Raw genomic sequence first — 16204 nt, forward strand, 5'->3', positions numbered from 1 at the left:
TTGATATATTCTTTGAGCTCCTCACTGTTGCACTCTGTGCTCTCTTTCTCCAGCGGAAGTGAAACGGGTTGGAGACACTCTTCTGGGAATGGCCACTCAGTGCGTTCAGGTGAAGAATGTGGTGAAAACCTCCCCTCAGACCCTCTCCAACCTCTGTCTCAAGATCAACGTCAAACTGGGTGGCATCAACAATATACTGGTACCCCATCAGCGGTAAGAGAACTAAATGAATCAATTTACTCTGAAAACTTGGTTTCCTTGCTTAAAACACAATGTCCTTAAATGTACCAAACACCTGTTTATGTGAATTTATGTTGTATGTTTTTCAGCCCATCTGTGTTCCAGCAGCCTATTATTTTTCTGGGAGCTGATGTCACTCATCCACCCGCAGGAGACAGCAAGAAACCCTCCATTGCAGCTGTGAGAAAAACAGAACATTTATACACAACTTTTATATCAAACACTACAATTTAATCACATTATTCACACTAGTGAAACAAAAAACTAATTTGCAAAACCTAAACTGACCTGAAAGTTAGACCACCGTTGAACAGCTGAAGATATTTCAAAGAATGCTCTTTTTTTCACACAGGTGGTGGGCAGCATGGATGCTCACCCCAGCAGGTACTGCGCCACCGTCCGTGTCCAGAGGCCCAGACAGGAGGTGATTCAGGACCTGGCATCCATGGTGCGAGAGCTGCTCATTCAGTTCTACAAGTCCACCCACTACAAACCCACCAGAATCATCTTCTACAGGGATGGTGTGTCTGAGGGACAGTTCAGACAGGTGAGGCTCTCCAGAAAAAAGCACCAAAAAAAAAAAAGCACTGATGTGCTGAAAAAGTAATACAGCCAATCTGTTTTTCATGTGGTCATCTGCGCTGCTTGCTGTGGTTTTTACTTGTTTTGTACAATTTTCATAATGCTATGTGTTCATTTATATAATAAATATAATGCATTAGGAAACTAGATGAGGTAAAATAACCCATGCATGCAACTTGACATTCCCTTGGTTTGTGCTAATGCAAGTACCGACAAAATCTAAAAAGACATTTCTAAAATGATAATAATCATGATTTAAAAATCGAGATTGTAATTTTAGAGCAACATAATCATGATTATCAGTTTTCCTGTTATCCTGCCATATTCAGAAGTATTTTTGAACTGTGCAGTATTTGACCTCTTTATTTCTAGGTGCTGTACTACGAGTTGCTCGCCATACGTGAAGCTTGTATCAGCCTTGAAAAGGATTATCAACCGGGAATTACCTACATCGTCGTGCAGAAACGCCACCACACTCGCCTGTTCTGCGCTGACCACACTGAGAGGGTGAATGAGAGACTTCTACTAAAAGCTTTGTTACATTTTCCTCACTTTTTCTTATTTTTAATTTTAACTCGCATGCTCACCTTTCTTCTTTTTTTATTTATTTATTTTCAAAGGTGGGCCGCAGTGGTAACATACCAGCAGGTACCACAGTGGACACTGATATCACCCATCCATATGAATTTGACTTTTATCTGTGCAGCCATGCTGGAATACAGGTAAGGACACACAAACATGAACACAACTATATTAGTGCATTTTATGCCTTTTTTGCAGCATTTTTGCCTGTTAAATCAATTGATAGATTAACTGAGTTATTAAGTCTGTTCATAGTTTCACCATTTGGAAGAAGTTAACCTAATGCATCTCATCAAAATGATTAATTAACCTCTTTTACCCAGGGTACAAGCCGACCATCACACTACCACGTGCTGTGGGACGACAACTGCTTTACAGCCGATGAGTTCCAGCTATTGACCTACCAGCTATGCCACACATATGTACGCTGTACCCGCTCTGTTTCAATCCCTGCGCCTGCCTACTATGCCCACTTAGTGGCCTTTAGAGCCCGCTACCATTTAGTGGATAAAGAGCACGACAGGTATGAGATTTACTCGCTTGATTGTCTCTGTCTTGGTATCTACAAGTAGAAATGTTTTGTTTGATTCAAATTAAAGGCTTTTAGAACCTGTCAATCACTTTGATTTGAGTAGGCTTTGCATTTTCTTGGTTCCCGCAGGTGTTTCTTTGACAAAGTAAGCCAGTATTATTAATTTCAGTGATTCGGAGTAATGGCTTGAATTCAGGAAGTCGAATTATTCAAGCTAGCCACCTGAAAGACAGATCATAATCACAGATTTGTGTGTTGCAATACCATGTAAAAGTGATATTTTATATCATTGGACTGTATCTACTTGTTTTCACTCTTTAGTGTTAAAACAGGAGATTTTTCCCTTTTCTTATTTATATTTCTGTATGTTTTAACTAGAGACTTTGGGCTGGTACTCGGTGTGTTTCCACCGCAGGAACCAGGAACTAAATACAGTTCTGTGTAAAAAAAAAAATTGCCCCTCAGAAAGTAAATTCATTTTCGAGTTATACAGTCTATGGGTAGTACTTTTTCAAAGGTCCGGAACTTTCGGGGGCGGGATTTGGGCGCTAAACATGCTGATTGATTGAGATCACACAGCATTGTGTTTTCAACCTCCATATATTCAGATAATTTTCTAAATATTACTGTTATTGTGTCATGAAATGTAATTTTAAAAGTATTTCAGGTGATAATGTAGTTGTTTAAAACTAAAATATGTGGTTTATTTATAAAGACCGCACCTATTTAAAAATGTGTTTCACTGATTTCGGAGACGGTCAGTTCCAAGCGATCAGCGGGAGCTCCGTGCTCATGTTTACCTATGAGAGCAGTCTCGACTTGGCTGGTCCTTCTGAGATTTGCCGCTGGTTCTGATGTCTCTTTAGTGGTTCAACATAAAATATAATTATTTTGGGGTAAATCTAACAGGCAATCTTTGGTCTTTATTCATTTAATCTATTAATATGTTAAAAATGAAAATAAAAAGAGGTGATACTGTTTGATATAATATTTAGTTTGTTCCTGGGGAAAATTTTTCCTGGTACAACTGTTCCGGGTAATTTCGGTGGAAACGCAGCTATAGTGTAAATGCAGGCCTCTGCTCATTTCTTTCTCCTCTTTCACAGTGCGGAGGGCAGTCACGTGTCGGGCCAGAGTAATGGCCGAGAACCCCAGGCCCTGGCCAAAGCTGTGCAGATCCATCACGACACTCTGAGGACCATGTACTTTGCTTAGCCCAGCCACCACAGACCTGTCAGTCTCTGGTCATCATGCACTTAGTGGAGGAGGCCTTCTCCCAATCACAGGCTGCTAAAGAGAACCAAATGTAGAACTTACAGGAGGAACCTGCACTGTAATGAAATAGAAAAACAGCCAATCTTTCCAGTATGCTTAGCTTACTGATTGTTTTTAATTTGTAGATTGCAGCTATACCATTATTTATTATATTCATACATCTGTTTAACTTTTAATTTTGCCTATTTAGGTCACAAAACCAAGCTTAAAAAGGTTTGCTTAAACAGCTCTTTCTAGATCAGCGAATGAGGCATTGTTATGTCTTCAGGACCAGAGTGATGAGCCCTACTTGTCTGGATTTGTCCTTCTACACAGTTTTGTTTCACAACTAATCATACACGCATGAAGTTGAACATCAGCATCGTCAGGTTCAGTTGAAAATGAGAGGCAGGTGTGTTCAAACAGAGTTAAAACTTATCTTAGGAACCACTTTTGGTTTAGGATTAGTATTTTATTAGGTTTGGTGAAGTCGGTCGTTGGAGGAATGCCACTAGAGGGCAGTGCAAAGTTTGCTATGACATCTTACGCTAATCTGTGATCATTCTTGATGTTTTACTAGTAACTTAATAGAAAATTATGTTTTTCCAGCTAATTGTAATCTAGCATCTGCAAAAAAACAAGACAAATGAAATGTCATTCCATTTTGTTCCAACCAGTCGGAAATCCATATTTGTCCCCCTACTTCTCATTTCCCATGTGTCCATGTCTTATTCTGCTTTTTGGACATTGGAGGTACCACTTTTCTTCCAATTCCTCAGTCTTTCAAATGATTCTATATACCTCTGTGATACATTAACTTTCTAGTCCATGTGCTGTCTGGAAAATATTGCACCTACCATTGAACTATTAGTTCCTTGTGGTTCCTGACGGCTTTCTCCTAGGCTCGCTCATTAAGCAGAGGTGACAGATTAGCTAAGAACTGCAGAATCACCAAAAGATGAACTTTGAAACTCAAGGGTTGGCAAAAAGTTTCCACAGTCAACTGTTATGCTTTGTGCCTCGTTCAGTTTGTGTGCGCTTACAACGGAAACGGTCAAATCAGTCAGAGCGTGACCATAACACATTTGATGGATGTGTGTGCACATATAATTCCACCCAAGGCTACTCAGATGCCTACGTCATCCATTAATATTAACTTTACAGCTGTTAGACATTTTATTCTCATTTATGATATTTGAGATTATTTATAATGTTGCTATTAACTTGCTTTGTCAATTGCTTATCTGTAAATTATCTATTTAACTTAACAGTTTGTTAATTTTGCATTTTAGCCCTGTGAACTCTGACAAACACTGTCCCATAAGCCTTTTAGTGCAATAAGCCAATTATTGACAGCTCTGTCGTAGACTTTCATTATAGAATGCAGACCATAGCTTATGAGTGAATGTTTTAAGATTTGTTGTATGTGGCATTGTGTAAGAGAACTTGAATTGAAATAGATTGTGTGTTTTATGGCTGGAATGCTGGGTTGAGTTTACAGAGGAGATGGTTACTCTCATGGGTATGTTTTATGGACTCAGTTTGCTGTCAGAAAATCCTGGACAAACCTTTCATGTAAAAAGTCAAATGAGACAAAGTGCCTGTTTTATAGGAAATATCCCTAAAACACAATTCTATTGGGGGACATCTTAAATGTGGCAAGTACATATGTTGGACAGATATTTAGCTATTGAAACTGTTGTTGTTAAGGTATTTTTTTTTGTTGTTAAGGGCCATTTGAATAGTTGAACTAGTATAGAACTGACTAAACCAAGACCTAGGTCATTTTCTTTTGAACTTTCTTTTAAACTTTTGAATTGTCTTTTGAACTTTTAGACATTCTTTTGAACTTTTTTGTTTTAAACATTTGGACATTTTGAGTTTTAAAATTGTCTTTTGAACTTTAAAACTCTATTTCAAGGATTCTTTTGAAGGTGTGAATTTTTTCGAAAAATTGTCAAACTTTTTTTTTTTTTGAGGCTTTCTTTTAAACCCTTTTCTTCAAACCCCTGCTTGTCCATAGCCCCTGTATATTCAACTGCATTCCACACAGACCAAACCAATGTGCCTCAGAAATTGAATAATGAGTAAAGGCATTTGGATAATAGTAGGGGTAGGTGGAGGGTTATATTTGTTGACTCCGTGGCCTCTGGCACACTTTACCATCGGCCTTAATGTGAATGGCACTGTGGTCTTTCTGCTCTATAGCCACAAATATGCGTTGACCAGTGTAGCTGCTTATTTTACATAAACTACATCTGCTTTTATATGTGGAGAGAGCAAGAGAGTTTCTGAGAAATTACTGACAAATATATTGCTGCACTTAAACAAAAAGCTGTACGGTCTCAGATTTGGCGAGACTCCCAAGGTGCTAAGAGGTGTGGTGCTGTAATTCGGGGATGTTAACTACGCTAATCTGTCTAACTCTGCATTCACTTTGAAAATTCTATAATTTTTAATGTATGGAGTGTTTCACCAGGTAAAAAAAAATAGATTTTTAGAGCCTTGTTTGGAATTTTTTCAGGGTGTGATTTTTGGATAGCTTGCTAATTTCTAAGAAAAATTGTGTTGGTGAATTACCAAACCCACATAACGTGGTGATATATTCAAACAGCTGAAATAAAATGTCCGTTTCAGCAAGTTAACTGTAGTTAAGCTCTGTAAACAAAAAAACCTTGCGCAAATGTCAAATGGCTTCGGTGCTCTTTTTTTTTCTTTTTTTGATGTTTTGAGAACTGTTACTTCTCTGCCGCTACCAGCATTTGAACTTACTTGAATAAGGGGAGTGATCAGTAGAACCTGCACCCATATGCATGTTTGGCTTTAGATGACCGCATATAGAGCTTTCTGAAGTTGCCACGGAATAAATCGCTAAAAAAGTCCTGTAGGTGGGGCATTGTGTAGGGGTGGGGCTTTTTTTTTTAGTTGGTGGGTGTGGCTTAAATGACACCTCCCACTAAAACTGTGACGTAACACTCTCCACCCCTTGGTTTAAAGCTGGACTGTGGATACCTTAAAGCATTTTTAATTCAGAGAAGTATATTAGAATATTTTTAAATAATGGAACTTCATAATTCACATTAATTATTTTTGCTAACAAAGTCTATGAAAGATAAGCAAAAGATGATAATAGTGATGTCAATCATCATAGTGACTAATAATTGGGCTAATATGCAATAGACTATTGACTAGTAGATTCGTCTCGTCTTGTTTTTTTAAATGAAAGTCGTTCGTGAGTGTCTCTGCATTGTCCTACGTTATTTATGAGTGAAATAGTGTAGTTCACCAAGGGATGAAGCTTCAGTCCTCTCACGCTATTACTTCTATTGACTTAAACATGAAGGTACTGCCTCAAACATTTCCATTTAGTTGATAAAACAGGATGATTCACACAAAAGCACAAGCATCCTCTTGAACTCAATATAATAATAGTGTCTGAGCTGAAGTGATTAATTGTTTTCTTCAAGCTTAGAGTATTTGCTGCTTGATGTTATTTTTCTGGCTTTGCTGAGGTGAAGATTCATCCTTTGGGCAGACGAGTTAGTGGAATGTGCCTTTTCTGTTGGTGCTGTTCTTAAACCGATAAAATACAACATTTTTAAGGGCCCAACTAGCCTATATTGAAGTTATATTGATATGATATGCTGTATACTGTGTGTTCAAGAGTGTTAAAACTGTATGTGTGGGTGTGATTGTGCCTCTTTATTCGCCAAGAACACATTGAATCACAGAGCTTGCCAGTTATAGGGTCTCTGGACCAAACTTTCTACAAGGGTTATAGCTACTTTTTGTAAGGATTTGGCACTGCACAACTAATAGATCAAGCACTGACCAGGCAAGCTATACCGTAAAGAGCCTGGAAACCCATCCCAAGTGTTGTTTTCCCATTATTATTATTATTATTTTTTATTATTATTATTATTTGTCTTCAAACCATTTTTAACAACCAAGACAAATCGGTGTTCTCTATGTGATGAAATAGCAATAATGAAATTAGTTATGTCACTAATATTTGGCCTAAATTCCAGTTTTAGACACCTTTTCATAAATGAACTTCACAGATCCACTGTTACATTTATTAACATGATGATTGGTGATGATAAAATGAGGATATTAAAGGTGATTAAAGACCGCACATTATGTATCAGATTTACCATACTATGCAAGTTTCTCATCTTGAAGGAGCTTCATTAGATTCTTTCAGCACTCTTTCAATTGTGATGCAACACATGTTCAGTGCTCTGATATAACGGTTTAGTTAAAGTGTGATGAAATAATATTAAAGAATTGATAACAGATTTGTCCAGTTTTGAAACTGTCTTGTCCAGTCTTTTGTTTTATCTCCACCTTTCTAATTGTGGTCTTTCATTGTTTGTTCTATTTAATTGTCAAAATTTTAATTAAAACTGTATGTATGCAAACTTTGATGGATATGTCTTTTTGAACTGTTTGTCTTGAACAAAAATTATACATATTAATAAATATTGAATGTACATGCATTTTTGTTTACTGTGCAAGAAAGGAGTATGTAGTTCAGTGTTGTTAACTATTAAAAATGATTTTGGGGTATTTAAAATAAAGCTGATATAAAATGTAAGTATTAGATGATTAACTTTAAAAAGGATGAAAATTAGAAGTATTACTAAAAGTGGAAAAAAATAAAAAATACATAAAGCTAAATATAAATATTACAAAAATATATTTAAATCATTATACATAGCGAAATTACTTTTTTTTCAGATTGAAAAAATCCTCTCATAAATGGAAATAATAGTCTTAATTGTACTAATGTAGAAGAGTAAAGTGGGAATGGTTAACAAGATAAATGGAAATGATAAAATATTTTATAATCCCACAAAGAAAAGAACAATGCCCCAATAAATACATTATTTGAATGACAAGATACAACCCATTGATTTAAAATGTGACCTTCTCCTTAGTTTGTAACAGTTAACACTTCAATTCAATCACAAACAGATTAAAATACTAACATCACCGCTGAATTCTAAGTGAATAACTCATACAAAAATTTACTTGATACTTCCTTATTAATTTAGTTCCATATTGCAATGCAGGGAAAGTGTGCCTTGTTGAGGTGACATCACTGTGGTAAAGTGCCATTACAATATTTAACTACAAACTCGACCTTGTGAAAGACTATATGGCTTTGCCCCCGCTACATTACATTGGAAGCTGTTTCCACTACAGAATAATAATAAAAATAAAAAAATTCAAAGGTAATTGTGACTCTTTACCACACAATTCAGTTTTTTTTTCTCTCTCACAGTTTAGTTTATATTTCAGAATTGTGAAATGTAAACTCTCAATTTCTAAGAAGAAAAAAAGTAAGAATTTTGAGGGGAAAAAAATCATTTATATCAAAATTCTGAGAAATAATTCTCAGGTAGTGGGGAAAAGTAATTGCAATTACCTTTTTAATTTTCTGATTCCATGGCAGAAACAGAGCATTATTAAACAACACATTCTCAACCATTTATTAAAGATTAAAATTATAGGAGGCTAAGCTCTGAGACCACCAAATATTTTCTTCAACATTATAAAACTGACTAGAGATAGCAAGTAGCAAATGTGTCAGAATGTTCATGGCTGTGATGTAAACGGAAGGTTATTGGCTATATTAAAAGCTAAGCTTCCTTTTTAAATGGGAAATTTGACAGCACTTTTTTACCTGGGTGCCGCAGTATAAAAGGCTGCCCACTGCTCCGGGTGTGTGTTCACAGTGTGTGTGTTTACTGCTGTGTGTGTGCACTTATGGTGGGATAAATGCAGAGCACAAATTCTGAGTATAGGCCACCATATTTGGCTGAATATCACATCATTTTCACTTGTCACTTTCACATATAGGAAACGGTTTTTGACAAACTATTTCACAAGGTGTTTAAATTGAAAAAAATCATTCACAAGGTGAAAGTGGATCATTAGGAAAACTCTTGAAAGGATTTGCTTTTCTTTTTCTACTGCTGTACGCCCTCAATAGCACATGTTGCTCTTAATGGATACATCCACGGGAACACCAATGAGAGTTTGGTCCATGTGATTTCATTGGCATTTGGCAGTTTCAGTGGGATTACCTGCAGCTATTCTCCAGTTCCACCTTGTTTTTGTTTTTTTTGGACTGAAATCTGTACACAGGCACTTCTATGACTGCAGATGTGCTTCGTGACACGCTGCATTATTGTCCTAGTCAAAGACTGGTCGCCTGTAGTCATAAAAGCACATGGTCAGTAACAATACATCTGTATATTTTGGATTAACAGTTGGAAGTGTACTCACATGTCTTCATTATCTGTTTGGGGCTGTTCCTCATGTTCCTCCAGAGTTAAAGAAACATCAGCCATGAGGAAGGAGTCTGTGGAGCAGGTGCTGATCCTCATTGGTGCAAGACGCCGGAGTCTGTTGGGTGTCCAGGGCAGGCGCCGCTGGGCCCTCTGGGAAGGTGCGACAGCCTCCGTCTCCATCAGCCAGGGTGGGCTGTGAGCGGGACTGTCCATATCTGGCAAGAAGACTGGATTCTCTATGCCAGCTTCAATGAGATGTGGAAGAAACATACACAAACCTTCAGTTTCTGACTTACACAAATGTTAAAGTATATTGTAGTCCTATAGATTTATTGCACTTTATGTACAAAACAACATCTGTTCAGACTCTTTTCTTACCTCCAATTGTATACATATCTCTCATGAAAGTACTGTTGATCGCACCAGTGTCCCTCCCCACAGCTCTGTCAACTAAAAACAAAAAATCATGCTTTGTCAAATGCTGATAATTAAGAGTTTTATAAGTTTATTAAAAAGGGCAAAACTGCCATTTTTAATGTAAAGGAACATTTACTCAAAAGAAAACCATCTTCAAGAGGTTTATTTTCCAATTCCAAAGCATATGCTTGAAAAAATTTATACATATCATGTATACATAAAATTATATATAAATTGTATATATATATAATTTAAATATAATGTGTCAATTATTTAAACATCTATCATAATTAATATGTTTATATACAGCTATACATTTATTTACTTAGTAAACTATTATGAAATTAATTATAATATTTATTAATATATTTATTAATTTATTATTAATTTAATTAATTAATTTAATATATATATATATATATATAAAAATAATTTGTGTGGTTTTTTTTAGCTAGCTACTTAGTATCATAAATACTAATAAATGATGCTAATAAAAATTTTTTAAAATACCTTCATCTCCGTATAGGTGACCTGTGCTGTCTGTGTGTCCGTTAGGCATCTGAAGAAGAAAAGAATGTATATATATAAATTGAGAATTAAGAGATAAAAATATAACTATAACTGAGCAAACCAGGTGAAAGAGGTGTCATGAAGGTCTAATACCTTATGCATTAGCTCCTTCTTGTGGTGCTTTGTGATCTTTTTGGCAGGATTGACACCCATCTTAGCTGATTTAAAGGACTCGAGGCGGCTCCTCATGGTCCTCTGAAAGATCTCCTGCACCTCGTCCTCATTCTGGTTGATGCTGAAGTGACTGCGACTGTATTTGTGACGGTGCTGCTCAGAAAAGAGAAAATTATGGGCCAAATGAGATGCAAACTGTATGCGCATGTGTGTGCGAAGAGCAATTCATACATTTTTTCTGCTCCTGTACAGGTGCTGCTGAAGAAGATGATGGGCATTGATGTCATCCATCGCATTCTTCCTGTCTTGCCCATGGATGTCCAGGGATACAGAGGGAATGGTGTCTTTTCTAATTTACAAAAGATAAAACGATTGTAATTATTGCCACATCTCAACTTCTATGAATTCATCAAATTTGAGCACTTTAGGGTTTGTAACCCTAGCAAAGATTCTTAGTACCAAATGAAAATCTCTGTCCAGACAGTAATTATCCATCTCCTTCATTATTCATAACTGTTTTATGATTGATTACAACTGCTACATGAATTACACAACTGTGTTTAAATGTGATTAAGCAGTCAGTTCACTTACACAATGGAGGTTACTGAAAAATGTTCAATTCCAAGCTCGTAATTGGACATATCAACCATTATATTAGGCATCACATCTGCAAATTCTGAACCAAATTGTTTCTTGAAATCTACATTGGCTGCTTCATCACTGCGACTGAAGGCCAGAGAACCTTGTCGTTCACCCTACATGAATAAAGAAAGAGGTAACATACATTTCTCATGAGCTTTATTTTTGACAGTACACAGGCAGCAAATGGATTGCATTACAATCACTATACCTACCCTGATTGTGTGTAAAAGTAATGCAAACTTTGTTGTTAAAAGAAACAAATGCAATTTGAGAAAACCATATTTTGCAATATATAACAACCATCAGTGCTCTTACCTCACTGACGTAGTTAATAGCGTCCTCTAGATTGAGTTTGTGGAAGATATTAAAGAGGTAGTCTCTGTTCTTTCTGGCCTTAGATTTCATCAATAACCAGCTGATATAATTTTCCTCAAACCTGTTCCAGCTGAGAGAGAGAGATCAATGAAGAGATGTGTATTAACATATTATTGTTTATTAATATTCAAGTATATCCACAGAACTGTGGAATCATACCCTCTGGTCCACCAGTTATCTCCTATACGTCCACAAATGTCCTCCACTGCTGCTAGAATGTGGTCAAATGCCTGTAAAAACACCATAAAACATGACAAATTTTTAAAAGAAAAAACATCAAAATGAGCACATAAATGGATGAGTTAAAATAACCCTGTATTTACATTTTTAAAATGTATGTACATATAATATATACATTATATTTAAACAAATACACACATACTTGCAATATTATATACACTGTGTAAGTGTGAAAATCATATAGTGTCAAATAGTTACCCTATTGTTTAGTTTCTCAATAAGTTTTAAGTCTGAATGAGCTGCTCTTTTGACTTTGAGCCACTGAACCAATGGCTTCATTGTGATTCCCTGAAAAGAAACCACATAGACCTTATGACTACAGGTTAGGTTGGACGTACAAAAACAATTTAAGCATTCAGAGTCTCATAATTATGATAAAGTGATGGATAGGGTTTTAACCTGAAGAATGACAGTGAAATACACCACAATGAGCGTGGTACTAATCATCAGATTCTTCTCTGGGATCTTGTCTTCGTCTAACATGGCTGCTAATCCATACGCCACTGCCCCCCGCAGGCCACCGTAGCTCATTACAACCTGGTCAATGACCTCGATGGGAACCAATCTGAACTTGTTCAACATCCAGGTGAACAAGAAAGTACCTGCAAATATGAAACAAACATTTCCAGACATGTCTTAAAAGCACATCTCAAGATTCATTCTTTGAAAGAGAAATCTTTGGAGATATCTGGGAGATTTTAAATGTTTAATCATTTTACTTAGGCTACATCTCAAGAATCATTATTTAAAATCAAATTTTTGAACAATATGATTTTTCTATAAAAAAATAAATAAATAAAAGAAACACTGCTCTTTCCGGGTTTTTTTTTTTTTTTTTTGGTGGATCAGTTAATCTTGACTAATCCTGTCAAGCACGACTAGCAGTTAATTTTTTTATTATTATCATTATTATTTTAATATTAAAATGAGCATAGATCTCATAAACTTTTGATTTTGGCTTCTCTGAAAACTCAAATTATTATGAATGTTTTTATAAAGTTTAATCATGTATATTTAGAGAATAAATAAATATTTGCAAATAAATATTGCAGCACTGCCCAATTCTGCCATTCTGAAAAAAAAGGCACAAAGTATATATCATTTAATGTTGTGAACCAATTCTTAATTTTTATAGGGCACAACTCCACTCACCTATGATCCTGTATATAAAGACGAAGAGGAGGGTGAGGAGGATGAAACCCGTGTTCCAAACCCAGATCTCTGTATCAACGGCTGTAACACCCAAGAATAAAAAGATCATGATTTCTGAGCCGTTTGCTAGCAACTTCATGGCATGACGGACCGTTGTGACCGATTTCTCATCCATGTTGGCGTTCACATATTTCTGACAGCATATACCGCAGAAAGTGATTCTGTGACACAGAAAGTCATTCTTCTCCATGAGTTGAATTAACTGCTTAGAAACATTGTGCATTGAGTCTAAACTTCTGCAGTTCTGGTGTATCACTTTAAATATTCTATATACATTTTGCATTATTCAAGAGACTCTTACGAAAGTATTGCAGAGAGGGAGAGCATTTCTGCTGTCAGGTAAGACAGGTAGCCCACCACAAAGATAAAGCCGGCTTCGATGATCTGAATGTGTTTGGTGCACCTAGTCAGCAACGACAGCAGGATGGCAAACACAATGCCAAGAAATGAGCCTCCAAATGCCACCACAACAAATGAAACTGTAAGAGGTGGAAAGCAAAATAAATGAATCTGGTAGTTAAATAAATGTAAATTGTTATGTTCATCATTATGTATGAGTTGTAGCGTTGAGTATTCATACATATGCCCTTAAAAATCTCTGCGGCGTCAATCCTTGGTCCACCAAGAGAAACAAAAGCATCAAATACATTGTAAAGCACCTACAAAAGAGAGAGAGAGAAGATGATTGCATAAGTGGATAGATATACTCTTTGAGATATAATGGCATTTAGAGCATTTAAGGAAATTGAGACTCACGACTGTGACACCATCATTGAGCAGGGACTCTCCAAACACCAGGATAAAGAGCACCTCGTTCACATGCACTTCTTCAAACACAGCGATCACGGCCACTGGATCCACCGCGGCGATTAAACTGCCAAACAATAGAAACTGCAGGAGACCGATGTCCAAGTTACCTGATGATTACAGAAATTGACAACTTAATTTGGTATCCTCTACATTCCAAAATATAAAGGTTTATATTATAAATAAAATACCCATCACTCCAGCCTCATAGCAGCCCCAAAGCGAGAGGCCCACTGTAGCTGCGTTCCAGCACGTCCCGAAGATGGCGTAAATGAGAATGGCACCCAGGTTGCTGAAAAATAGCTTGTTGGGCATAAAGTAACTTGCATCCAAGATAATCTGGGGCAACAAGTAGTAGAAAAAAGTGGGAGGAATCAGTTTAAAAGACTGTGCCATGTCTGCTCCCCAGACGATTCCTCCCAAAACAAAGCCCAGCATGATGAGCAGCCCACTCTCTGGGAACACGCTGGTGACATGATGGCTTAGTTCAACCACTGGATAGAGAGGAAGAGACAGAAAGGATGTGGATGAGGATAATATGATGCACCATTAAAGATATAATGACTATATAATAATCAAGTAATAATGACTGGTTTAGCATGGGCGCTCCCTAAGATTGGTATTTGAAGTTATTTGGGGCAATCATGTGGTGTCCATAAGTTTAAATATTTTATTCACAAGATGTTATTGTCATGAGCAATGCACAAAAAAAATCAGCTAAATGGCTAATGCAATTTAAAATGATATTCAGTTATAAATTTACATTCATGCATTTGCCAGATGTTATGCACCAAAATGATAATGTGAGTAGATTTTATGATTGATTTATTTGTTTAATGAAAAAACTAACAAGATTATTTTATGATTATCATACTGGATCAAGTATTTGGAAGCTGTTATATGTTGTTAATTAGTTTTAATATATTTCGTTTTTTACTTATTTTAAATTATGTTGTTCTTACTATTAAATTTTTTGCAATAGCACATATTATTTTCCTATTTTCTTTCTCTTTCTTCCAAAAGCATCCATATTTAACATCAAACTGATGAAACCAGAATCTTTTTTTTTTTTTTATAAACAAACATTAACAGCACGTGAGGAAAGAACAGACATAATCACTCCATACTGATTAAAGAAGCAGGATAAGAATACCAATACTATGTTAATTACAGGCCTTGTGCTACATTATTAACCCTTTACATAGCACTATGCAGTATGTTTAAAACATTATTTTATGTGATTCTCCGAGCTTCAGCATTTGCAGTTGTCAAGTTACACACTATTGTTACTAAACTTCCTAGTACAAGCTAATCACTGGAAATGGTACACACCAAATCTAATTTCTTACTTGTTAACTGTCAGTCAGCTTCTACTTCATAGTTCAAGCTACATACCTGATAGTTTTGCCAGTCCAGCCACAAATACCCAAATTATCACCAGGTATGGGGTCTGAACATGATGCCATTTAAATGTAACAATTGGGAGTCCAGTGAGATTCTCTTTCGGTTGATGATGATGATGATCCTGGATCTCATTTACATCTTCACTTAGTCCTAGGATTATTAAAGGGTTAACAAAACACACCAGGAAAACTGCCCTCAACAGGCAGAAATAAACAGAGCTTGGCATTGGCATTGTTAAGATGCACTTATAGCATCATTCTCTTCTCCAGACTATGTGTGCTAAGCTTGTCCTTCACAGAATCTCACAATAGTCCATCAGAGGTTCCCACTATGCTTTGTTCTGCTTGCTTGTCCTGAAGTCCTTGGTGAGACAAAGATTTGCAGTTTCCCCTTTTAGTTAGTTTTTCTTTAAATCCGCAGTCATTTTCAAAGTTCATCCCTCTCTAAGTGACTTGGCTGTCTTTCCATCAGTTGACCCTCTGTGTTTGTGGTCCAGGTGAGAGTAGTGGTTCAATCAGGGTAGAGTAAGAGTGTAATAAGAGCAGTGCTGAAACTTCTAGTCAGCCTTTAATTTGTTACACAGAAAGGGGGCTGAGATCTACGTCATTGGACTGTTGTTACTTTGTCACGTTTATGATGATTACTCTTTCTGCTTCCGTTGAAAAGTTTCCCTTGCACATTTCACACTGGTTATTGTTCAGCCAACTTTAACAGGCTGTACTGCTGCATTGTTACTTTGAAGAATTTTTGGACAACTTTTGGTACAAATATCCCATTCAGACACTACACATTGCTTATTGAAAATTGCATTGTGAGACTTTCTACTAAAATACATGTTGACCTTTAACAGTATTAGAAGGTGGAAGCTGAGTGCATTTTATTAAAGTATGGTTCAGTGGCAGGCTGGCAAACTTCCAAAAAACAATTTCTTCAT

At 36.3% G+C, this 16204-nt stretch overlaps 2 protein-coding genes across 3 annotated transcripts in view; one reads left to right on the forward strand and one right to left on the reverse strand.

The window, feature by feature from the left end:
* Positions 1-3831, forward strand: part of LOC132104092 (protein argonaute-3-like) — a 16889-nt gene extending 13058 nt beyond the window's left edge. For both annotated transcript variants that reach the window (XM_059509309.1, XM_059509310.1), the window contains exons 13-19: positions 54-213; positions 330-420; positions 593-787; positions 1195-1329; positions 1443-1544; positions 1728-1927; positions 3043-3831. In XM_059509309.1, coding sequence (XP_059365292.1) covers positions 54-213; positions 330-420; positions 593-787; positions 1195-1329; positions 1443-1544; positions 1728-1927; positions 3043-3151 — 992 coding nt within the window. In that variant the 3' untranslated portion in view covers positions 3152-3831. The remainder of the gene's footprint in view (positions 1-53; positions 214-329; positions 421-592; positions 788-1194; positions 1330-1442; positions 1545-1727; positions 1928-3042) is intronic.
* A 5540-nt stretch (positions 3832-9371) lies between these two features.
* LOC132104094 (sodium/hydrogen exchanger 3-like) lies at positions 9372-15825 on the reverse strand. The gene is made up of 17 exons (XM_059509312.1): positions 15262-15825; positions 14058-14360; positions 13816-13976; positions 13640-13718; positions 13361-13538; positions 13000-13220; positions 12247-12449; positions 12046-12135; positions 11767-11837; positions 11548-11677; positions 11182-11345; positions 10822-10939; positions 10570-10743; positions 10417-10465; positions 9868-9939; positions 9485-9734; positions 9372-9410 (listed from the first exon to the last, which is right to left on the reverse strand). Exons 1-17 carry the CDS (start codon positions 15500-15502, stop codon positions 9392-9394), a joined length of 2523 nt encoding a protein of 840 aa, XP_059365295.1. The 5' UTR covers positions 15503-15825; the 3' UTR covers positions 9372-9391.
* Between the last annotated feature and the right edge of the window lie 379 nt (positions 15826-16204).

Source organism: Carassius carassius, chromosome 25, assembly GCF_963082965.1.
Source record: "Carassius carassius chromosome 25, fCarCar2.1, whole genome shotgun sequence".
Lineage (NCBI taxonomy): Eukaryota > Metazoa > Chordata > Actinopteri > Cypriniformes > Cyprinidae > Carassius > Carassius carassius.